We start from the raw sequence: 26,366 nt of genomic DNA, 5'->3' as shown, positions 1-26,366 counted from the left end.
TTCTAGCCAGGAAAGAAAACAAAGGTCACTGTACAGTTTTTAAGCCAAACAAAATCTCAGCACACCAGCCAGGTACATTTAAGTGTCCTGTCAACAGATTTGATAGTTTTTAATAAATCTGTTGCTGCAGTACAACACTGTTAGTTGAATGAATACACTGAAATTGTGATTGTACAGAAGGGTCATGGGTCAGGGACATGATATTTAAGATTTTATAAATAAGATGGAGAAAACTAGTTAGGAGAAAGCAAGTCAATTCCTTGATTGTATGCTTCATCTTCCATTGTTAATATGCTACATAGCAGAAAAAAAGACTGTAAAAATTTCTCATGTTTTGCCCTCCTTTCAACTATGGTTCAGTGGAGGAGTAGCCTAGTGGTTAGTGCAGTGGACTTTGATCCTGGGGGACTGGGTTTGATTCCCACTGCAGCTCCTTGTGACTCTGGGCAAGTCACTTAACCCTCCATTGCCCCTGGTACAAAATAAGTACCTGAATATATGTAAACCGCTTTGAATGTAGTTGCAAAAACCTCAGAAAGGCGGTATATCAAGTCCCTTTTCCCTTTCCCTTTAAAATCATTTGGTGAAAATAAAAAGTTGATTTTGATGAATGGATTGGTATTTCTGAAACTATTCATGTCAATGATAAAACCAGTGTCAATCATGTCATTTCTTTTTCAAATCTGACTGTCCTTAGGAAGACCTCATGAGTGTGACATCTTCACCCTCACCATCAGCCTTTTTTAATTTGCCTCTTTGCCATATCCACCTTTGCTTTACCCGAAGATCATCAAGTATAGAATTTTTAAAAAGTCTTTCCCTGTTACCCTACGTTAACCTTGCTCAAATTAATAATCTGCACGTGCCTGTTTTTGCCCTTTTAAAACATACAAATGACAGAGCCCTGTCTTTTCCAGGTGGTTCGAGGTACAGCTGTGCATATCGAATATGCAATTGCAGCCACCAATTGCTCTACACAGGAAGCTAAGACTGCATTGGACAGCTGTGTTCTTTTGATGGACGATGCAGCTGTAAGTATACGGCATAGGAATGTAGCTGTGATCTTCATTGAAATTTAGAAACGTTTTGGACCTGTTTCATCTGAAGCAAATGCCCTTAAAGTTATACAGTTGGAGACGTCCAACGCCGAGCTTTTCTTGGCACCGAACAGGTATTACAAAGAGCAGTCGCAGTAAATTTGAGAGCCTGGGGGTCATACCAGTCCTCCCCTGGCTAGAAGTGAGGTTCATTTCTGTCATGGTGCGTACAAAGCGAACCTATTCGGAGACATTGACCCGTTGGCGATGTCATCCACATACTTTGCTGAAAGAGGCAGACTTGGAAAATTCTGTTTTCTGACTCATCAGACCCATGACATTGCATTTAACACCTGCATCCTGGGTTCACCGGATGCAGGTCTAAAACTCAGCTGTGGGCTTTTACAGGAACATTCCCTGTTCTCTGAAACCCTTTCCTGGTACAGCTAGGCTCCACTTTCGTTTCAGGAAGAAGGTGAAAGTCTGGCTTTTCTGAAGCAGGTAAAAGTCCTGCTCTTCTTTCAGGTTTTGCAGACTGAATATGCCATCAATTCCTTGCCTCAGCAATCTTTTCCACTACCAGTCACTGGTTTCCTTGTGCTTTGATTGTACTACAGAAAGGCAGTATATCAATCCTGTCATGTCCCCTACCTCAACACAAGTGGCGTCCTCGGGCTGCACAGGGTCCCGTCGACACGCACACTTGACTGGCACAGACCTGGGCCATGTGTGTGTGTTTCTTCTCTGGCTGCAGGCTCCTTGATTGCTTTGCTTCCATGTACCTGGCTCTGCTCTCTCTCTCTCTCTCTCTCTCTCTCTCTGCCTGGCTTCCAGGCTCCTTGATTGCTTTGCTTCCACTCACCTGGGTTTGCTCTTCCTCTGCCTGGCTTCTCTTGCTTCTCTTCTATTGGTCTTCTGGTTCCTCCTTCCCCTGTCCAATGGCTGTGCCCCTTCTCCCTGCTGTTGTCAGACGCCAGCACTTTATCAGCTGAGCTCTCCTTAGACTCCTTGCTTTGGCTTCTGGCTTCTACTTTGGTAGGTGTTACTTGCTCAGTAGTGTGCTTCTCCTCTACTTTGTTCTTCATTACTGACTCTGCCTGTACCTGGATTGCTCTTGTGTCTGCTGCCTGCCAACTGACCTTGCATGTACCTGGATTACTCTCGGGTCTGCTGCCTGCCTCCTGACTCTGCCTGTACCTGGATTACTCTCGTGTCTGCTGCCTGCCTCCTGACCTTGCCTGTACCTGGATTACTCTTATGTCTGCTGCCTGCCTACTGACTCTGCCTGTACCTGGATTACTCTCTTGACCTGCTGCCTGCCTACTGACTCTGCCTGTACCTGGATCACTCTCTTGCCTGCTGCCTGTCTGGCTGTCATGTTCATCACCCCTATTGTTAGTAATATGTAATTTATCTTTAAAATCAAGCATGGTACCGGAAGATTGGAGGGTGGTCAATGTAATGTCGATTTAAAAAAAAAAAAGTTTCCAGAGAAGATCCGGGAAATTATAGACCGGTGAGCCTGACGTCAGTGTCGAGCAAAATGGTAGAGACTATTATAAAGAACAAAATTACAGAGCATATTCAAAAGCATGGATTAATGAGACAAAGCTGACATGGATTTAGTGAAGGGAAATCTTGCCTCACCAATCTATTACATTTCTTTGAATGGGTGAACAAACATGTAGATAAAGATGAGTCAGCCAATATTTTGTATAAAAGGCATTTGACAAAGTACCTCATGAAAGACTCCAGAAGAAACTTGAAAGTCACGGGATAGCAGGTATTGTCCTACTGTAGATTAAAAACTGGTTAAAAGAGAGAAAACAGAGAGTAGGGTTAAATGGTCAGTATTCTCAATGGAGAAGGGTACATAGTGAGGTTCCCCAGCGGTCTGTGCTGGGACCACTGCTTTTTCACATATTTATAAATGATCTAGAGATGGGAGTAACTAGTGAGGCAATTAAATTTGCTGCCGACACAAAGTTATTCAAAGTTGTTAAATCACAAGTGGATTGTGAAAAATTACAAGTGGGCCTTATAAGACTAGGAGACTGGACATCTAAAAAGCAGATGATGTTTAATGTGAGCAAGTACAAAGTGATGCATGTGGGAAAGAGGAATCCAAATTATAGCTACGTGATGCAAGGTTCCACATTAGGAGTCATCAACCGGGAAAGAGTTCTAGGCATCGTCGTTGATGATACGTTGAAACCCTCTGCTCAGTGTGCAGTGTTGGCTACGAAAGCAAATAGAAAGTTAGGTATTTTTAGGAAAAGAATGGAAGACAAAAATGAAAATGTTATAATGCCTTTGTATCGCTCCACGATGTGACTGTACCTCGAATATTGTGTTCAATTCTGATCACTGCATCTCAAAAAAGATATAGTGGAATTAGAAAAGGTACAGAGAAGGGCGACGAAAATGATAAAGGGGATGGGACGGCTTCCCTATGAGGAAAGGCTAAAGTGACCAGGGCTCTTCAGCTTGGAGAAAAGACGGCTGAGGGGAGATATGATAGAGGTCTATAAAATAATGAGTGGAGTTGAACGGGTAGATGTGACTCACTTGTTTTACTCTATCCAAAAATACTAGGATTAGGGGGTACGCAATGAATCTACAAAGTAGTAAATTTAAAACGAATCGGAGAAAAGATTTCTTCGCTCAACGTGTAATTAAACTCTGGAATTCATTGCCAGAGAGTGTACTATAAACAGTAAACTTAGCAAGCTATAAAAAAAGGTTTGGATGGCTTCCTACAAAAACAAGTACCTGAATATATGTAAACCGCTTTAAATGTAGTATGTCTCTGTTGATCACCCCACCCCTCACCTATCCACATCCATCCTGTTAGAATATCAATGATATGCTTTGATGTCTCCATGCATACCTCCTACCCACCCCCATCCTCCCACCCTGTCAGACTGTCATAGTAATGCTTGAATGTTTTCACTTATATACACTGTCAGCTAGCACGTTTGCTTATTTCCGATCTGACGAAGAAGGGCAACCTTCGAAAGCTAATCAAGAAATGTATTAAGTTATGTCCAATAAAAAAGGTATCATCTTTTCCATGTTTTATTTTGTTTGATTTCTATTGATAATGTAGTTGCAAAAACCTCAGAAAGGTGGTATATCAAGTCCCATTTCCCTGCCCTTTCCCTAAAGGAAAAGTTCATAGACCATTATTAAAATGGACTTGGGGAGAATCCACTGCTTATTTCTAGAATAAGCAGCATAAAATCTATTGTACTGTTTTGGGATCTTGCCAGGTACTTGTAACTTGGATTGGCCACTGTTGGAAACAGAATGCTGGGCTTGATGGACCTTCGGTCTGTCCCAGTACGGCAACACTTATGTACTTATATAATAATGGTTAGTGTCTGCCAAATGCATCAGGGCTAAGCTGCAGACGTTAAAAGCAATGAAGAGCTATGAATATCGCAAGTGGAGCAATTTAATACACTGTATTCACAATCAACATGAAATGAAACCAACATTCAGTCTGTTTATAATATACTTGTGCATTCAGGAGCTGCACTAAACTCTTTGACAAAGACTGACTACCTTGGATTTCAATAGATGGTATTACTACTACTACTATTTAACATTTCTAAAGCGCTACCAGGGTTGCGCAGCGCTGTACAATTAACAAAGAAGGACAGTCCCTGCTCAAAGGAGCTTACAATCTAAAGGACAAAAAGTGCAGTCAATCAAGATTGAGGCAGTCTAGATTTCCTGGATAGAGGTACCATGGTTAGGTGCCGAAAGCGACATTGATGAGGTGGGCTTTGAGCAGTGGTGTGCTGGTAAATTTTTAACAACAGGCTCTCTCCCCCATCCACCTCTGCGCCCCCCATCCTGCGCCCCCCCAAATTGCAGAGTTGGCTATTCCCAGGGAGAGAGTTAGCTGGTAAAGTATTAACAACAGGCTCTCTCTGCGGGCATAGCCTGCCCTGCAATTTGGATGGTGGGGGAGACCCAGGGGTGGATTTCTTGAAAGGATTATATAAACTTAGGATGCATCATGACTAGGGACACACACACACACACACACACATATACTTAAGGGACACACACACACACACACACATGCTTATTTATTCAATATCACAATTCTTCATAGAAGCCACAAAACAATCTTTTAGGGTATGAGCTCCTTTTATTACCAACCAGACAGAGATAAGAGTTTTCAGTTTTGGCACAGTATAAGTTATCACAAGAACAAAATATAAGAAAACCAATATGGGCTGCATTAGGGGCTTATATAGCCCATTTATATAAACAAAAGAAATCTGCAAACAAAATATTTATTTTGACTAGTAAAACCACTTCCCCCTGAAACATGTTCAAAACAGAATAATCCATTTGCATATCTAAAAGGTAAATGTCTACAAAACAGATGAAGATCTGATTCCATGTGTGCCCCAATGAAAGGAGAGTTTAATTCTACTTCCATTTAATTTCAATATATTCCATCAAACTTTATAACACCAGGCTTCCCATGGTAGATTACAACAACAACAACAGTTAAGACATGAACCCATCAGGAAACTGGATATCCTCACGCACTAGCAGCAGCAGAAAATGCAATGAAAAATGTCAATTTAATAAATAAATATTAGATTGCGCCGTGGGGCCTACCTGGCTGGAATGGAGTGGTGATCCAATCCAAGATTCTTCTACTGACGAGGAGGACGACGATGGACTGGTGGCCGGCGGCAGGGGTGTGTGGAAGTGCAGCAGAAGGCGCTACTACCTCGTGGCCAATGAAGAGTGCGGTCAGATGCGAGCTGCCTGGGACAGACAGGAACCAAACTAACACCTACTACCACTACTACTACTATTTAACATTTCTATAGTGCTACAAGGCAGGAGCTGAAGCAGGAAGGGCGCGCACTCACTGGCGGGCAGGGTGCTGCAGGGGCATCATGACGTTGACAGGGCGGGACTCAGAGAGGCGGAGAGAGAGCGCGAGGAGCCGCTGGGAGGAGGACGGCGTCCTGACGTCGACAGATGGGCTGCTGGGCAGGACTGGGAGACACAGGAGAGGCGGAGAGAGAGCGAGAGGAGCCACTGGGAGGAGGTAGGTGTCGTGACGTTGACTCGGAGACTGGAGAGATGGGGAGAGAGCTGACAGCTGAACAACCGGCTTGCTAAATTCTTGAAAAAGTAACAACCGGCTCTGCAGAGCCGGTGCGAGCCGGCTCCAGCACACCACTGGCTTTGAGCAAAGATTTGAAGATGGGTAGGTAGGGGGCTTGGCGTATGGGCTCAGGGAGTTTATTCCAAGCATAGGGTGAGGCGAGGCAGAAAGGGCGGAGTCTGGAGTTGGCGGTGGTGGAGAAGGGTACTGAGAGGAGGGATTTGTCCTGTGAGCAGAGGTTACGGGTAGGAGCATAAGGGGAAATGAGGGTAGAGAGGTACTGAGGGGCTGCAGATTGAGTGCATTTGTAGGTTAGTAGGAGAAGCTTGAACTGTATGCGGTACCTGATCGGAAGTAACAGAATTCAGTTGTTTCAAATGTGAATTAAAATTGTACATCATTATCCAGGGTATAAAATGTAAAAACATATTAATTTTGTATCTTTGATTTTTTTTTTAATATGTTTTTTTTTTCATTTTCACAGGAGTACGGTTTCTGTGCAGGAACAGTTATAAATGATGCCGTAGATCAACAAGTGCACGTGGATGTGAACTGTACAGTCTATGACACTCAGGTATTATCTGCTTGGTTTTTAGATGTATTAACATGTTACTGTGCAGAATTTATTATCAATCCAATTCCACTCTTCCCAAGGCCAAAGCACTCATTGGCCAGCAGATGTAAATGTGAGTGACATCAACATTATAGCTGTATGGGGTGAACTCAATGGTAAGTGCTGTGCACCATTGTGTGAGGAACTTGGGTTCTATGCCCTGGCCAAGTATAGAGGAGGCTCACCAAGGCAGTGTTCATTGTCACTGTTTTAGAGGGAGGCATCACTCAAGGGTGACACCTAATGGCCAAAATGAGCATCAAATTAAGCTCCACAGCATGAACTATGATGGGAGGACATATCAATAGGGGAGGAGGGGAACAATCCCAACTGATTGTGAGTGAGGGCTTACTACACTGTAGCCAAACAGAGGCTGTTTCCAGTTGAAGTGACAGCTCAAATGAACAGGGGGAAACTGCCAGGCAATACATTTAAAAAAATGTAAATGTGTATAAACTTGGTTAAAGTAAAATCAAAGTAGGTACATTTCAACCTGGTTCATTTTCACAAAAAACTTGGATTGTCTATGAGCCATACAAATGAAATCTTTTTGTTGACTATGGATCTGCAGAAATCAATAGCTTTTGAGTGAACCTGCATATTAATATTTCCAGTAACTGCTCCGTATTTTAAACTTGAAATAAACTGTGAGACCGAATTGCAAGTTTGTCAAAGTAGGTTGACGAACCTCTTTTGTACATCCTTCTAATCAATGTCACACTTGCACACAGTGGCGTAGCCAGGGGGGGGGGGGGGGTGCCAGGGGAGCGGCCGCTCTCCCAAACAGAGTTCTGCCAGCTCCGGCGCCTATTTTTCTCTCAATGTGTTGCATTGAAAATGTGCGCCGGGGGGGACCAAGATGGCGGCCTGAAGGGAGCGCGGCGAAGTAGCTCGTGGAGTTTTCCCGCAATAGCGTTTTACCTGGAGAATGCCGAAGCGGAAGGGTAAGCGGGTGCCTGGTCCTGGGGCGCCCGCGGGACCCGCTTCAGGCACGATGGATCGCTTCGTGGTGGTGGGAGGCAGCCAGCTGAACTCGGGCGTCTTGCTGCCGGGAGGGGCGGAGAGAGGCGAAGCGTCCCTGCTGCCTGAGACGGAGCTCAGCCAGGAGGTGAGGGAACCGCCTCCCATGCCGGCGACGATGAGAGCCGAGAGCGGACGGGGCTTCCTGGCCTCCGAGGAGGGGGCGGATGGCTCAGAGTCAGGACCTGCTCTCGGCAGGAGAGCACAGAAGGCCCCGGAAGGGGAGATTTCCAGCGTGCAGGGAGGCGGCGCTCCAGGGGGGCAACAGACGGAGGAGGAGGCCGGCTTCTCTATGGGATCCCAGAGGAGCGCTGAAGTTTTGAGTAAGTCTTCACTTTTGCCAAAACCTCCAAACTTTACACTGGAAACTATTTGGGATGCATTGCTTACTTTGGAAACTTCATTGTCCCAGAAAATGTTATTATTGTCACAGGCCTCTCAGCTTCCAACCGAGACTGTTACTCAATTGGGCTTGCAAATAAAGACTGTGGGAGAAAGAGCGGAGGCCCATGATTTGGCTATTAAATCGGTTCAGGCTGTACAGACTACTATGATTACTGATAATAAATGGTTGCACAGGAAGATTGAGGCGCTTGAAAATCGGCAGAGGGCTAATACTCTGCGAGTGATCAATTTTCCCAAACAACAGTTGATTGCACCGATAATGACTTTTAAAAAATACCTCTTTGAGGTGTTGAAGGTGTCTGAGACGGCATGCCCGCCTATCTCGCAGATTTATTACTTACAGCCTTTTAAGAGAGGGGTTCAAGGAGAGCGGGCTGCTAGCGAGGAGTCTGCTGGGCGGTTTGACACCTTGGACTTTATTCGGGAGTTGGAGGGGGAAGAGGGGCAAGGGGAGCGAGCTACCCTTATAGTGACTTTTGTTACACAGATTGAGAGAGATAGGATTTTGAAGTTATTCTTTAAATATCGGAAAGAAAAGTTTTTGAATGTACAAGTACGGATGTATCCTGATGTGACCAAGGTAACGCAGAGGAGGCGACAGGCTTTTCTTAAGTTGCGCCCCACTGTGTTTCAGTTGGGGGGCCTTTTTTGGCTCAATTATCCCTGTAAATGTGTGGTGAAGCTGAATGCTGTAAAATATGTGTTTTTTGAACCGGTTCAATTAAAGGCATTCCTGGATTCCCGGGGGGGCAGGGGGACTCCTTCTCCGGCACCTGGGGCGGTGGTAACATCTCCACCTCAGCTATAATGGCCTTCCATGACTCCCTACAGTGCCTTTTTCTTTTGAGTGGATTAATTTTGGTTTTACTTTTCCCAGAATAGTGGCTTGGTCCCTGGCCTCAGTTGTGGACTAACAGGGGAGGCGGGAGAGTATGTTGATGGAGATTTTTTTTTTTTTAGTGTAAAAATGTTCTTACAGTTCTCCTTGATTGTACAAGAGGTATTCTTGGTACTGTATATGTGAAATGTATAAATAAAGTTATAAAAAAAAAGAAAATGTGCGCCAACGCCGGTGGAAGTCTGCTCTTGCGCCGCTCTCGCTCCCCCCGCGCTGTCAACCTGGCTCCGCTTCTGATTGCACAGCATTAGCAATAAGAAAGTGAAGCCAAGTGGACACTACACACTGGCCAGATAGGGCACAGAACATGGGTTTCTGCCAAGGAACTCCACTTCAGGCTCTATGACCCATGGTTCAGCGGAAGCCTAGATTGATTTCCAATCTTCATGGAAATAAAGGTTAAGAAGCAAATAATAGTAATAACAAGAATTGGACAAGTACAACACATTTACCCCTTAATTCTATAAACTTCTTAGGGGGGTAATTCTCTATAAATCACCTAATGTTAGGTACTGGGATGCTGTGTGCTACGCATGAATTCTATATCGACAATTGCGCATTCAGTAGCTGTTCTGCCCTCTCATTGGCTGTGATTGGCGTGCAGCTAAACCAGGGTACAGAACATCACTATGATAAGACTCAGAACTCTTGAACCAAAACCTTCTTTAATGCAGAAACCAAACAAAGAAAGGGAACTTACAATTCAGATGTGCTGGACAAGAGTCTTGCCTTGCAGACTGCAGTCTGTTTTCAACCAGCTCCCTCTCTCCATGCAAGAGAGAAGCTGGGAATAATTCAACCACAAGATGAGAGAGATGTTGTACAGTGGGGGAAATAAGTATTTGATCCCTTGCTGATTTTGTAAGTTTGCCCACTGACAAAGACATGAGCAGCCCATAATTGAAGGGTAGGTTATTGGTAACAGTGAGAGATAGCACATCACAAATTAAATCCGGAAAATCACATTGTGGAAAGTATATGAATTTATTTGCATTCTGCAGAGGGAAATAAGTATTTAATCCCTCTGGCAAACAAGACCTAATACTTGGTGGCAAAACCCTTGTTGGCAAGCACAGCGGTCAGACGTCTTCTGTAGTTGATGATGAGGTTTGCACACATGTCAGGAGGAATTTTGGTCCACTCCTCTTTGCAGATCATCTCTAAATCATTAAGAGTTCTGGGCTGTCGCTTGGCAACTCGCAGCTTCAGCTCCCTCCATAAGTTTTCAATGGGATTAAGGTCTGGTGACTGGCTAGGCCACTCCATGACCCTAATGTGCTTCTTCCTGAGCCACTCCTTTGTTGCCTTGGCTGTATGTTTTGGGTCATTGTCGTGCTGGAAGACCCAGCCACGACCCATTTTTAAGGCCCTGGCGGAGGGAAGGAGGTTGTCACTCAGAATTGTACGGTACATGGCCCCATCCATTCTCCCATTGATGCGGTGAAGTAGTCCTGTGCCCTTAGCAGAGAAACACCCCCAAAACATAACATTTCCACCTCCATGCTTGACAGTGGGGACGGTGTTCTTTGGGTCATAGGCAGCATTTCTCTTCCTCCAAACACGGCGAGTTGAGTTCATGCCAAAGAGCTCAATTTTTGTCTCATCTGACCACAGCACCTTCTCCCAATCACTCTCGGCATCATCCAGGTGTTCACTGGCAAACTTCAGACGGGCCGTCACATGTGCCTTCCGGAGCAGGGGGACCTTGCGGGCACTGCAGGATTGCAATCCGTTATGTCGTAATGTGTTACCAATGGTTTTCGTGGTGACAGTGGTCCCAGCTGCCTTGAGATCATTGACAAGTTCCCCCCTTGTAGTTGTAGGCTGATTTCTAACCTTCCTCATGATCAAGGATACCCCACGAGGTGAGATTTTGCGTGGAGCCCCAGATCTTTGTCGATTGACAGTCATTTTGTACTTCTTCCATTTTCTTACTATGGCACCAACAGTTGTCTCCTTCTCGCCCAGCGTCTTACTGATGGTTTTGTAGCCCATTCCAGCCTTGTGCAGGTGTATGATCTTGTCCCTGACATCCTTAGACAGCTCCTTGCTCTTGGCCATTTTGTAGAGGTTAGAGTCTGACTGATTCACTGAGTCTGTGGACAGGTGTCTTTCATACAGGTGACCATTGCCGACAGCTGTCTGTCATGCAGGTAACGAGTTGATTTGGAGCATCTACCTGGTCTGTAGGGGCCAGATCTCTTACTGGTTGGTGGGGGATCAAATACTTATTTCCCTCTGCAGAATGCAAATAAATTCATATACTTTCCACAATGTGATTTTCCGGATTTAATTTGTGATGTGCTATCTCTCACTGTTACCAATAACCTACCCTTCAATTATGGGCTGCTCATGTCTTTGTCAGTGGGCAAACTTACAAAATCAGCAAGGGATCAAATACTTATTTCCCCCACTGTATATACTTTTTACACTGCGGTGAAAAACTTAAACGAGTTACGAAGGCTTGTAGGCAGAAGCGTAGCCAGGTTGTGACCCCAGGGGGAGTGGAGAGGCATGCACATGCACTGCGTAGGCATGCACATGCACTGCGTAGGCATGCACGCACAGCATAAATGTGATGGACCGGCTGTAAAATAGGCACCGGCGCCGACCAAACTTAGTTTGGGGGAGCGGTCGCTCCTCTGGCGCCACCACCTAGCTACGCCACTGCTTGTAGGGCTCAAGCAACAGAACAGACACAAATTAACAGATCATAGAAAGGGGCATACCATTCACGTGTCTATTAGATTGTAAGCTCTTTGAGCAGGGACTGTCTCTCTTTGTGAAATTGTACAGCGCTGCGTAACCCTGGTAGCGCTTTAGAAATGTTAAGTAGTAGTAGTAGTAGTATACTGCAGACAGATTAACAGATCTGCTGGAGATGGAAGAAGGGAGCTACTAGCCCAGCATGCTTAGAGAATCAGGCAAGCCAATAGAAAGAGTCTACTAAGACACAGGAATCTGGGACATGTGCTCTGAAAGAGCCTATCACAGGGAACTACCCGATTTCAAAAGTGAGTGACAGGCAAGCTCTGCAGGAGTCCAGGGAACCTGCCTGTCTCTAGCCATTGAAAACACAATATTGAAGCAGCGCCTCCCACTGGCAGCAATGCAGTTGGACGTCTCCAGTTCAGCTTAGAGGGACCAGTGTTTTATAGTTTTATTCATTTTAAAGATACAGGCACTGTAATCTGTTACAGACAATGCTTAATAGATACAAAACCACAAACAACCTCCTCCATGTAAACGGGGTCAGAATAGTAGCATAAGCCTGCATTTACACGCCTAACTTTAGGCGTTAGCACGTTCGCTAGCTCAATGGCTGGTGACGGTGTAAATGCTCACACCTAATTGTAGGTGCATGTAAGTGCTAGGAATGGCCCCTGACCCCCTCCCAGGTCCATACCCCTTTCATTTGCTTGTCATGGAATTTGCATGCATGTTTTATAGGATACTGGCAAATGGCAGTTTAACTGCTAATTAGTGCTAATTAGCACCAGCTAATACTAATTAAAGGCAATTATTGGTTGCTAACATAAATAACTGATAATATTCTGTATCTTGCATGCTCAACGTTCTGCACTAAGTGTAAATTTCTGTGCACAAGTTTACAGAATCCGGGGGCTTAATGACTCACTTTTGAAAGTTAACAATTCTTTCTTCGGAGCCAAACAGAACTGTGACTATAGAATATAGAATCACTAGCAAACATTGTGGCCCTCATAATATGAAGAGAGAGAGGGAGAGATTTATGAGATGACTTGGGATAAGCAGCATAAAATGTATTGAACTTTTTTCGGGATCTTGCCAGGTATTTGTGACCTGGATTGGCCACTGTTGGAAACAGGATGCTGGGCTCGATGGACCTTTGGTCTGTCCCAGTGTGGCAATACTTATGTACTAACTTGATGAAACCCCGGGCTGTGAGTTTCTTTGGCCCTGAATAAATACCCCACAAGCGCTGCAGGAACGTGGTGAAGGCGGTTAGCTTGGCAGAGTTTAAAAGGGGGTTAGACGGTTTCCTAAAGGACAAGTCCATAAACCGCTACTAAATGGACTTGGGAAAAATCCACAATTCCTGGAATAACATGTATAGAATGTTTGTACGTTTGGGAAGCTCGCCAGGTGCCCTTGGCCTGGATTGGCCGCTGTCGTGGACAGGATGCTGGGCTCAGTGGACCCTTGGTCTTTTCCCAGTGTGGCATTACTTATATACTTATGTAGATTGTTACTGTAGGTAAGGAACCAGAACGAAGGATGCATTGCCTATGTTTATCATCTATCCTCAGTGAGAGCAGAGATCAGGGAGCCTGCACTGCCCTCTACTGGTTACCTTCAAACAATAATACTAGTCCAAAAGGGTTCTGAGGTATTCCAGTTGTGCAGCAAAATGAAGCACATAGGTATTCTGATCCTTCGTTTTCTCTAGTTTGCATCAGCTCCTTAGTAAAGATCACTGCTTGAAGCTTTTAAGTTTCTGCCCTTCTGAATCCATATATATCAGGGCACATCTGTGCTCACCCTCTGAATCATAGTTACCTGATGCTAGGGTCCACCTTGGGGGTCAACGCTCAAGAAAAAGATCTGGGTGTCGTAGATAATAAAAAAAGCAAACAGGATGCTAGGAATTATTAGGAAAGGGATGGCGAATAAGACCGAAAATACTATAATGCCTTTGTATCGCTCCATGGTGCATCCACACCTTGAGTATTGCATTCCGTTCTGGTCGCCATATCTCAAAAAAAGATATAGCGGAATTAGAAAAGGTTCAAAGAAGAGCGACCAAAATGGTAAAGGGGATGGAGCTCCTCTCGTATGAGGAAAAGCTAAAGAGGTTAGGGCTCTTCAGCTTGGAAAAGAGACGGCCGAGGGGAGATATGATTGAGGTCTACAAAATCCTGAGTGGTGTAGAACGAGTAGAAGTAAATCGATTTTTTACTTGTTCCAAAAGTACAAAGACTAGGGGACACTTGAGGAAGTTACATGGAAATACTTTTAAAAGAAACAGGAGGAAATAGTTTTCACTCAACGAATAGTTAAGTTCTGGAACTCTTTGCCAGAGGATGTGGTAACAGCGGTTAGCATATCTGGGTTTAAAAAAGGTTTGGACAAATTCCTGGAGGAAAAGTCCATAGTCTGCTATTGAGACAGACATGGGAAGCAACTGCTTGCCCTGGGATTTGTAGTATTGCATGTTGCTACTCTGAGATTCTGAATGGAATCTTGATATTCTTTGGGGTTCTACATGGAATGTTGCTACTTTATGAGATTCTGCATGGAATCTTGTCACTCTTTAAGATTCCAGAATCTTGCTATTCTTTGGGGTTCTAAATGGAATGTTGCCACGATTTGGGTTTCTACCAGGTACTTGTGACCTGGTTTGGCCACTGTTTGGAAAACAGGATACTGGCTAGATGGACCATTGGTCTGACCCAGTATGGCTACTCTTATGATCTTGTCATTGCCACCCAGAGAAATGTTCAGCAGAGAGCAGTGGGGAAGGAGTCAAGAATGCGCAATAAACCATGTTCATTCCTTATTCCAAAACAGTATAAAAATATAATACAGGAAGTATGATTGGGTACAAACTAGAAGGGAGACATGGGAATAAGGTCAAAACAGGATGTAGGAGGGCTTGTAAAGAGGGAAGATGCTGTTTTAAGAAACAGTTCTTAGCAGCTTAATCTTACTGATTTTCTTGTTTAGACTGTGGAGAGAGAGCCTTGGATGTTTACATTTGTAAACTCAGGGGCACCTTTACTAAGCTGTAGTAAAAAGCATCAGCTCGTGTTTTTGATGCGCACTGAGGCCCCCTTTCACCGCAGCGGGTAAAAGTCTGTCTCTTTTTCTTGAAAAGAAATGGCCGCGTGATGAGTGAACCACTTACCGCGCGGCCATTTCAGGGGGGGCACTTACTGCCACCCATCGAGGTGGCAGTAAGGGCTTCTGCGCTGACCCAGCGGTAACCAGGCAGCGAGCAGCACTGCTTGATTACCGTTGGGTAAGCACTAGCACTACAAAAATAGAAATTTTTTTCTAGCGTCGGAAATGGTACATACTAGGGGGGGGGGGGAGAATTTTGGTAGTTCCTGTTTGGCTTGCAGTAAACCCACGGTGGGCTTACTGCCACTTAATAAAAGAGGCCCCTCACAGAAATGGCTGTGGAGTGGAGGAGTGGCCTATTGGTTAGAGCACCGGTCTCGCAATCCAGAGGTGGCCAGTTCAAATCCCACTGCTGCTCCTTGTGATCTTGACTAAGTCACTTAACCCTCCATTGCCTCAGGTACAACTTTAGATTGTGAGCCCTCCTGGGACAGAGAAATATCCAGAGTACCTGAATGTAACTCACCCTCAGCTACTACTGAAAAAGGTGTGAGCAAAATCTAAACAAATAAATTATGTCCCAGAAAAAAATCCTACTTGGGGGAAGGTGGATGGGAGGTTTGCCTTTGCAGTTCACACAGAACCAACCTTGTTCCTGTCATTTCATTTGATTTGCAGGGGTGATGAGGTGGAATCCTCTCTGTTCCCCCTTCTGCTATTCATTCCTCCTGCCTTCATCATGCCCACAGTATCAGTGTTTTCAAAGCTTGCTGGCCAGCTGTGCAATCCTGAGTATCAAAAGAGCCCTGAAGCCAGTTCATCATACAGTTTAAAAATACTCAGAGCACCAGCACCAGCACTGTCCTAAGGTTAATTTATCCAGCCCAGTCTAGTGACAATGCTGCATGCTGCCAATTCAGTTACCAGATCAGACCTTCCATGACCAAGGCTGGCTGAGGATGTGGTGGAGCCAACATTGCCAGTCCTGAGGGAGGAGGTCTTGCTCATTAACTTGATAGCCAGGTTCAAGGGGTGATTCTGTAACTGGGCACCTGCATTTACACTCCACTTGACACGTAAATGCAACTTGCTTCTCACAGATCTCCCACTTAGCCATCTCTCTCCTCTTCAATCTGTTCAAAATTCTGCTGCACGACTAATATTCCGCCAGTGTCGTTATGCTCATATTAGAACCTCTCCTCAAGTCACCTCACTGGCTTACTATCCGTTTGACCTATAAGTGCATTCACTCTGCAGCTCCTCAGTACCTCTCCACTCTCATCTCTCCCTACATTCCTCCCCGGGAACTCCGTTCACTGGGTAAATCTCTCTTATCTGCACCCTTCTCCTCCACCACTAACTCCAGACTCCGTTCCTTTTATCTTGCTGCACCATATGCCTGGAATAGACTTCCTGAGCCGGTATGTCAAGCTCCATCTCTGGCCGTCTTCAAATCTAAGCTAAAAGCCCGCCTTTTTGATGCTGCTTTTAACTCCTAACCCTTATTCACTTGATCAGAACCCTTATTTTATCATCCTCACTTTAATATTCCCTTATCTCTTGTTTGTCCTGTTTGTCTGTCCTAATTAGATTGTAAGATCTGTTGAGCAGGGACTGTCTCTTTAAGTCCAGTGCACAGCGCTGTGTACGTCTAGTAGCGCTATAGAAATGATAAGTAGTAGTAGTAGTAGTCTTTGGGATTCCAGAATCTTTGCTACTCTTTGGGATTCCAGAATCTTGCTACTCTTTGGGATTCCGGAATCTTGCTACTTTTTGTCCGTATACCTTATTTGTCCTGTTTGTCTGTCCTAATTAGATTGTAAGCTCTGTCGAGCAGGGACTGTCTTTTCATGTTCAAGTGTACAGCGCTGCGTACGTCTAGTAGCGCTATAGAAATGATAAGCAGTAGTAGTAAATGTACAGAAAACTACCACTTTCGTGAGTGAGCGTACACTTACTGCCAGTAGCGAGACTAAGTGTTATTCTTTAACACAGTATCTAAGTGGCAAAGCGTATCCGTGCAAGGGGGCATTCACACAGGCGGAGATTTATGCACGTCCCTGACACATTAATGCGGCCACAGTTACAGCAGTTGTAATTGCAACTGTATACATGTAGGCGCACTGATGCCAGGCTACGACTGTATTCTATAACAGAATCCAGGTGCTCAGACACCATTATAGACCAGACTTAAACCATGCAGCATCAGGGCGTCTTAACAGAGCTGTCCACTCATAGAATTTCCCCCTCAGACCCCTACGATAAAGGGTTCAGGAAGGGCCGCAAGACTATTGCTCCAATGAACAGACTTGAAACAGTGAAGGCGGTTGGAGAGGATCTTTAAAATGGGAGGGGGGGGGGGGAATCCCTGGATAGGTATGAATGAAGGCTTATGCCACCAGGATCCGAGCCCTAGAAGAGAAAGGAGAAAACTACCAGATCAATAAAATAAAAATATGTACTGGAGTCCACTGACTCAAGGCCTGATCGTAACTGTACTAAGAAGACTTACTTAAGGGGTCATTCTTGAATAATGTGTTCAGTATGGCGTTACAAATGTTGGAATAATGTATTGTGTTTTACATGCATTGTCTGTCAGCAATGTTTTTTTTTTCTCTGTGATTACTCTGTGACCTCTGATGTGAATTACCTAGAGAGGTCACACCCATGCAACTTCCTGTGGGGGTTAAGCACAGCACATGGAGCTCTAATGGTTTCTCCTAAGCTGAGGATCTATGGTGTGAGCATCCATTACCATCTAAGCACATGGAAAGAGCTGATAATCCAAATGTATTATATTATGTTATATAAGACTGCTGAATATCAATCTAACTAAAACTGTGAGTAAACAGATGTTTTGTTACTTCAACTTTAAAGTGACTCAGCAGTGAATTATTCTGGGGTGTATGTGAGAGAGATGAAGAAAAGAAATTAACATTTCTAAAGCTGAAGCTGTGTGTATAACAATCTGCTAATTATTTACTACAAATAATCCAACAACAAAAACAAATCGTCCCCACCAAAAAAAAACAATGACATCTTGTTTGTTTGTTTTTTTTCTCCAGCCTGGATCCAGCTTTGCCCACACCGCACATAAGGATCCATCAGGAGCACCGATACCCCACAACCAGCTGGGTGGTCCTCACCACAATCTTCGGCATTCGGACCTCGGTGTGGGCCCACTGTCATCAGAATCTGCCTCGGCTGAAATTCCCGTCGTTCTTCCAGCTGGACCAATTGCAATCAATCCCATTGCCAAAAGATCTGTGGCTGTTGCTGTTGACCCTGCTCTCCCTCATATACTCCCTCTGTGTCCCGGGAAAAAGTATTTCTTTTAGATGATGCTTCTGGGATTCTTTGCAGGAGATGGTGTACCCTAGGTAATCGGCGGCATCCTGCAAACAATGAAACACTGTAACACTAATCAATCAATGACTTATTAAGTACAAGGCTGTGACAAAAAAAAAAAAACCCTTATAAATTCTAAAATCAGCAGGCGCAATACAGTGTCACTGCAAATTAAAATGATCAGTTCACCCAAATGCCTCTATAGTTACAGTTTGTAGTTTAATAAAATTTACCATACCGCTTATACTGGATTTGCAGAACTGAGCGGTGTACAATCTAATAAAAGCATCGAAAGGGAATTACATGCAAATGATGTCCTATCCAGGGGATTTCTTATTAATTTTGAAGGACAGTTCAAGGTCACACTGACACATACTGGACTAATGTCTATAAACGGTGCCTAAAAAATCAGCGCCAATAAAATAGCAATAAGTGGTATTCTATAAAGGGTGCTAAAAGTTAGGCACGGTTTATAGAATAGCGTTTCGCGCTGGGAGCCATGACTACATTTAGGAGGGACCATTTACACCAATGAAACCTTGGTGGAAACCACTGCAACTAAATTAGCCGCAGATCGCCTTTAATCTATAACAATGCGTACAAATTAAAGGGATGCCATGACCCTTCCCATGGCCGTGCACCCTTTTCGGACCCGCGCGTAAAATTTACAGGTGTTTATTTTAATTAATTCTAATTAGCACCAATAATTGCTTGTTAAGTTCTCAATTATTGGTGCTAATTGGCTAGATAGTCAGGGTTTTCTTTTTCAAAGCTGCGCTACCGATTCCCAGTGCGGCAAATGAGAAGAAGCCCATTCAATTCCTATGAGCTTCCTCTCCTTTGCCACGCGGGAATCGCTAGTGCGGCTTTTGTAAAAGAAGCACTCGGTTAAATTGCACGCGTAAATTGAGCACCTGCCCAAATATGGATGTGTGATTTTTTAGCAATTTTTATAGAATTTGAGGGATTTTGTGTGTAAACCTGCAGTTGACTCCAGCATCATTGATTCTGCCTTCACACCTTCCAAGTGGAGAAGGTGAGTGTTGAGCACATGAATCATTGTGTAACCTCTTTGATGTGGTGATGCTATATAAATACAGGTGGGTATAACTTTTTTTTCGGATTAATCCGACACTCTTCGAACCTCAGGAAATCAGATTAATGGAATCTGGATTTGATCCTGATTTGAAATACCACAGAAACTATAGTGACCTAATCGGTAGCTTTAAGCTGTTATATGAACCAGTTTCTGGATGAGATTTCTGGCCAATGTGACTTCTTTTTGGTCAACCAGCCCTCCAACATTTTGATGCCTGTAGTGCTGATCTCAGACACAAGAGGCAAGATTACAAATAGCAGAACCTGTTAGGAGAGGGCCTGGTTCATAAACTGGTCAAAAGTCTCTCTCTCCTGGAACTGAATTTCATGGCAGCTCTCTTTAGTCTGGTGGGCTGATGTTTCGTACAATGAGAGCAGTCCCTGATCATCTTCCCTCTGGGTGTAAGCAGAGAGAAGGATTACCATAGGCTCATACACAGCCCTCTCCGTGTGCATAGGATGGGAAGGGTCAAGCAATTCATGCCGTATATTGTATTATAAAATTCATACTTTCAGCGAGCTCCAGATTGACTCATAGATTGTGTTTGAGTGTGCTTTAAGAAAATTCAAACTTAGAGATAGGGAAAGAATCATTGCACAAGCAGTTTATTCACTGACATATCAGGAAAAAGGTTGACTTTGCCAATCTCTTTTCAAAAGGATTTCTTCCATTCCCTCTGAAAAGCATCTCTGGACAGTGGTTGAATGGTTGACCCATTGAGGTCTTACATCTATGATCAAGATTGTGGGATAGAATTAACAAAGCTTTGCTCTTGTTTTACCCCTCCCTCTGAATTCTTCCCATTGCAAATCCTAAGAAGATCTCATTGATAAATCTCAGTTTTTGCATACCTTGCACCAGAGCGGGATATAAATAAATAAATTAATTAATTAAATGCATTTGCCTGCTCCTGAATACTATATCTGATCAGCCCCAATATTGCAAAAGACAACATTGGGGCTGACATTGAAAAGTGGCTTATGTTAACCATGTTTACTTTTATTCAAAAATTCAATTTGATATTCAGCCAATATGACCAATTTCCGAAAACTACTGAAAACCTATCTCTTCAACAAGATATATCACAAAGATCAACATGTGTAACTGTACTATCTTTAAAACTTCCAGAATTGTCTTTCAATGTCTGCTGCTTTAACAGTATTATGTATTTCACCACCATGTAACACTTAACCCTCTGTGAACCAAATGTATATTCTCTTCTACTGCCAGTATCCATGATGAATTGTAAGCCACATTGAGCCTGCAAAGAGGTGGGATAATGTGGGATACAAATGCAATAAATAAATAAAATAAATAAAAATGATAAAATGAGAGGTCGGGGGTCAAATGTTATCTGGATACTTCTATCCGTCTTCTAGTTCCACACAAAGAGCTTCCAAACCTATACAGATATGGCCACTAGATAAATCATCTGCTTATCTTTATGTGGCAGAAATTGATCTATCACTATGATTATTTAAATGCTGTGGTCATGAAATGCTAAGTCCTTCCTCTTGTACTTAATAAAATGGATGTTAAATTTAAACGTGTGCGTGTGTCTCTCTCTCTCTCTTTTTTTTTTTACTATGAAGTTAGAAGAAACAAATAAACAGTAGTTTCCATATAGTAGATTATCAATAGAAATCAAACAAAATAAAACATGGGAAAGAAAATAAGATGATACCTTTTTTATTGGACATAACTTAATACATTTCTTGATTAGCTTTCGAAGGTTGCCCTTCTTCCTCAGATCGGAAATAAGCAAATGTGGTAGCAGATAGTATATATGAGAGAAACATCAAAGCATTACTTTGACAGTCCAATGTGGTATATATCATTCAGTGTAAAAAATGTAACGAAGGATGCTATATTGGAGAAACAGGCCAGATGCTTAAGACAAGGTTCAATCTGCAGAGACATCACATGAAAATAGCCGGTTCCAGTCAGGCCCCCACCCCTGTGGGCCAACCCTTCACAAGACCAGAACACTGCACCAGTGATTTCACAGTAAGAATACTGAAAGGTAATTTTAAAACAATACAGGAACGTAAGACCTTTGAAATAAGAATGATTGAATATTTTGACACCCAACAAACAGGACTTAATAAGGATCTGGGTTTTCTAACCCATTATAAGCCATAAAGCTGTATTTCTCTGTTTATTTCTCTGTTTATTACCCTCCTCTCACCTACCAACACCCATTCTGTTAGAATATCAATGAAATGCTTTGATGTCCCCATGCATACCCCCACCCTCCCACTCTGTCAGACTGTCAAAGTAATGCTTTGATGTTTCTCTCATATATACTATCTGCTACCACATTTGCTTATTTCCGATCTGAGGAAGAAGGGCAACCTTTGAAAGCTAATCAAGAAATGTATTAAGTTATGTCCAATAAAAAAGGTATCATCTTATTTTCTTTTCCATGTTTTATTTTGTTTGATTTCTACTGATAACCTTTAAGAGTGGACTAACATGGCTACCACACCTCTCTACATTTAGTAGATGAAATACATTTCTGATAAAACATGGAGCCAGTTCACACTGATTGTATGCAGCTACATCTTGACAACACACATCTTTGTGGTATCCATTGCTCATCAAACCAGGGTGTTGCCATCTCTGCTTCTGATACTGGGAAAGTCATTTAGGGCATTTGCCTTCTCCATCCCGTATTTGTCTCTGGTATATGTTTTTGGTAATGATGTCTTCCTATTCATCTTCCTCCCTGTTATATTCCCTCCCCAAGTTATGCTTGCCTAGTTTTGTGAAATGTTATCTTCTTGCATGACAATATTGTAAACCAGGGGCGTAGCCAGACAACAGATTTTGGGTGGGCCTGGGCAAGAATTGGGTCGGCACCAAGTGTTCCCCCCCCCCCTCCAAAAATTTTTTATCTCAGCTGGTGGGAAAACGCTTCTTTCCACCTTGGCAGCAAGAATGCACTGAAAACTGAGCATGCACAGGTACCGGTGTTGTGGAGAGTAGCATGTTCGTTACCATCAGGAGGAAATCTTCAGCTGGCAGAGCTTGGGATTCCCACCAGTTACCACTAAACATGTGCTACTGTTGGGTGGGCCTGAGCCATAAATGGGTGGGCCCTGGCCCACCCAAGCCCACCTGTGGCTACGCCACTGTTGTAAACCGACATGATCTCGATTGTATTGATTTGAATTGCAATACATCATAATACAGATAAACTTACACACAGTAACATAACAATTGACAGTAGAAAAAAAATCAACTGGCCAGTCCAGTATGCTGTCCAGCTGTCCAGGCTGTTAAGATATCAAGGGGTTCATTATTGGCTAAATTGTTTCTTCCCACTATTTTCATCGGTAAAGGCCTATTGCATATTGCGTGGATTTTGTCTGATGTGGCTAGATAGGACTTGGTAGACTGGATCCCATAACATGCCCTAGAATCTAACTCTTACCACCCCCCCCCCCCCATCTAGGAATGGCCCCAGGGAGGATAGAGTGCATTACAGCTCCAGGAGCTGTACAAGATAAGGATCAGCGAACTCACTATTGGAAGAGCAGAATTACAACACAGTAAACTATTCTCAATCTTCTGCTCTAAAAATTAAGGGGTCCTTTTACCAGGCTGCGGTAAAAGGGGGCCTGCAGTGGTATCAGCACTTGTTTTTGATGCCCGCTGAGGCCCCCTTTTACCACAGCGGGTAAAAGGCTGTCTTTTTTTGATGAAGAAATGGCCGTGCGACAAGTGAACCGCTTGCTGTGCGGCTATTTCGGGGGGAACACTTACCGTCACCCATTGAAATGGTGGTAAGGGCTCCCACGCTAACCCGGCAGCACACGAGCATATGGTGCTGCCTAATTACCGCCGGGTTAACGCCGGCGCTACAAAAATAAAAATAGAAGTGTCACGTGCTGGGGGGTGGGAACTACTGCTGGCGGCCATCTCAAACCCGGCCAAATCCAAGCAATTTGGTCATGGGAGGAGCCAGCATTTGTAGTGCACTGGTCCCCCTCATATGCCAGGACACCAACCGGGCACCCTAGGGGCACTGCAGTGGACTTCACAAATTGATCCCAGGTGCATGGCTCCCTTACCTTGGGTGCTGAGCCCCCCCAAAACCCACTACCCACAACTGTACAACAGTATCATAGCCCTTAAAGGGTAACGGGGGGCACCTAGATGTGGGTACAGTGGGTTTCGGGTGCGTTTTGGAGGGCTCCCATTTACCACTACAAGTGTAACAGGTAGGGGGGGATGGGCCTGGGTCTGCCTGCCTGAAGTGCAGTACCCACTGGAGTGGAGGAGTGGCCTAGTGGTTAGGGTGGTGGACTTTGGTCCTGTGGAACTGAGGAACTGAGTTCAATTCCCACTTCAGGCACAGGCAGCTCCTTGTGACTCTGGGCAAGTCACTTAACCCTCCATTGCCCCATGTAAGCCGCATTGAGCCTGCCATGAGTGGGAAAGTGCAGGGTACAAATGTAACAAAAATAAAATAGATACTACTGGAGGTTCTACATGGAATGTTGCTACTATTGGAGATTCTACATGGAATGTTGCTATTCCACTAGCAACATTCCATGTAGAAGGCTGCGCAGGCTTCTGTTTCTGTGAGTCTGACGTCCTGCCATGAGTGGGAAAGCGCGGGGTACAAATGTAACAAAAACAAACTAAAAACTGCTCCAGGGACCTGCATAGTGCTGTGATGGAGCTGGGTATGACATTTGAGGCTGGGATAGAGGCAGGCAAAGAAATGTGTTTTAATATTTTTTTTTGGGTGGGAGGGGGTTGGTGACCACTGGGGGAGTAAGGGGAGGTGATCCCCGATTCCCTCCAGTGGTCATCTGGTCAGTTCGGGCACCTTTTCGACGCTTGGTCATGAACAAAAAGGGACCAAGTAAAGTCGGCCAAATGCTCGTCAGGGCCAGCCTTCTTTTTTCCATTATCAGCCGAGGCCAGCCATCTCTTAACCACACCCCCGTCCCGCCTTTGGTACACTGCTGACATGCCCCCTTGAACTTTGGCCGGCTCTGTGATGGAAAGCAGTTGAAGCCGGCTAAAATCAGCTTTTGATTATACCGATTTGGCCGGCCTTAGGAAAAGGCCGGCCATCTCCCGATTTGTGTCGGAAGATGGCCGCCCTTCTCCTTCGAAAATAAGCAGGATATAGTGAACTGCAAAAACAGAAGTGGGAAACAACTCCTTTAAAAAAACAGGAGAAAAAGGGTCATCTAGTCTCCCTCGTGTTTTTAGAAGCTCCACCTTTTCACTCTACTCTTTGGTTTTCTCGTGATAACCACAACATTACGGAATTCTATCCCTTTTGATAGAAGAGAAGTTGAACCTATCTTCAGATTTAAGAACTGTTTAATAAACATGGTTCTATCAGGAGGTTTTTCATTAATAGATGAAATAATTATACTGGTTAATTGGAAAGTTGGGAGATTGGGTTATTATGTACGTAGATTATTTTATTGTAATTCACTTTGAACTGTCCGGTGAAGCAAGACATCAAATTTCATACAATGAAGTAAAGTACATTTTAAAGAATTCAACTGTTGTTTATGAACTAAGCAAAGGGTTAGTGAGGAGCTGACCTTCATTGAGGGGCCATTTTACTACGCTGCCTAGGTGCCAGAATGGAGTACGTTTTCTTGTCTCTGGCAGTCAGTGGGCAGCGTAATGAACTTCCTTTCCTAAAGTTTTATGATCCTGCTAGTGTGCTCCCCTCCCACACCAGGGGTGTAGCCACAGGTGGGCCTGGACGGGCCCAGGCCCAGCCACTTTTGCTCCAGACCCGCCCAGCCTCTTCTGCCCGCTCTCCCCGTCCACGTGGTCTGCTCACTTTTACTGCCCTGAAGCGCCGTTCTCCCTCCAGCACCGGCGATTCCCCTAGCCAGCCTTCTGCCAGCGTGCGTTGTCGGGGCCTCTTCTCAGGCACGTCCCGCCTACTCTGTAACTTCCTGCGTCCCACCTTTGCGGAAAACAGGAAGTTGCAGAGTAGGCTGGATGCGCCTGAGAAGAGGTTCCGACGACGCACGCTGGCAGAAGGCTGGCTATGGGAATCGCCGGTGCTGGAGGGAGAACGGCACTTCAGGTCAGTAAAAATGACCAGAACTGATCATGTACAGGGGGCTGTCGCGGGAGGGGGGTAGCGGGTGGAGAGGAAATGCAAGGCCTGTGCCCACCCAGTCCACCTCCAGGCCCATCTAAAAATTAAACTCTGGCTACGCTACTGTCCCACACCTCTTAAAGGGCAAGACTCCTTTTGGGTTTCCAGAACTCCCAGAGTTGCCCGGACAATCCCTGTTTACATGGACAAAGGCAGTGCCAACTTCTGGATCAAACAAGGGAGCACTGCCTCTTGCCGATGTAGGGGTCCTCTGCCTTGTGACACCTCCTCCTTCCCAGAGTAAACAGGAATATAGTTCCCCTCTGTTTCTTACATGTCTAGTGGGGATTTCCTCTCTTACCCGCAAAATGCATTTCCTTAATCTCCCCTCCCCCTCCAAACTTTGCTTTCTGGAAGGGAAGAAACACTGCTTTGCAATGTGGGGGTTTTATTCCTGGCTTCTTGAAGGGCTGTTCCCTCAACTGCCCTCATGCTCCAACACCACATTATCACATGTGCCCATAGCAGAAAGAAGACTGAAAATGCTTCCGTATTTTGCCCACCTTTCAACCATGGTTCAGTATCTCTTAAAAAAAAATGTTTTTAATCATCTGGTGAAGCTAAAAATATTGATTTTGATGAATGGATTGGTATTTCTAAAACTATTCATGTCCCATCTAGCACCAATTATTAATATAGGGCATTTCCTCTCTCATCTACTTTTTGAGTTATATTTCTCCCACTCATTTTAATGATAAAACCATTGTCAGCCATGTATTTTCTTTTTTTAATCTGACAGTCCTTCGGAATTTAGGGAGACCTCATGAGTGTGCCATCTTCTCCTTCACCATTGGTTGAATATTTTCCCCACCGTAACATAATCGAG

General features: G+C 44.3%; 1 protein-coding gene across 1 annotated transcript in view; it reads left to right on the top strand.

Annotated features, from left to right (window-relative positions):
• LOC115478776 (alpha-2-HS-glycoprotein-like) overlaps positions 1-18,539 on the top strand; it is a 32,974-nt gene extending 14,435 nt beyond the window's left edge. Inside the window, exons 5-7 of the mRNA XM_030216375.1 lie at positions 918-1,031; positions 6,668-6,757; positions 18,008-18,539. Of these exons, the coding sequence (XP_030072235.1) occupies positions 918-1,031; positions 6,668-6,757; positions 18,008-18,280 (477 nt within the window). The 3' untranslated portion in view covers positions 18,281-18,539. The remainder of the gene's footprint in view (positions 1-917; positions 1,032-6,667; positions 6,758-18,007) is intronic.
• Positions 18,540-26,366: the final 7,827 nt, after the last annotated feature.

The sequence above is a fragment of the Microcaecilia unicolor genome, chromosome 10, assembly GCF_901765095.1.
Source record: "Microcaecilia unicolor chromosome 10, aMicUni1.1, whole genome shotgun sequence".
Classification (NCBI taxonomy): Eukaryota; Metazoa; Chordata; class Amphibia; order Gymnophiona; family Siphonopidae; genus Microcaecilia; species Microcaecilia unicolor.
The sequence above is the reverse complement of the archived record's forward strand: the minus strand, read 5'-3'. Positions and strand labels throughout refer to the sequence as shown.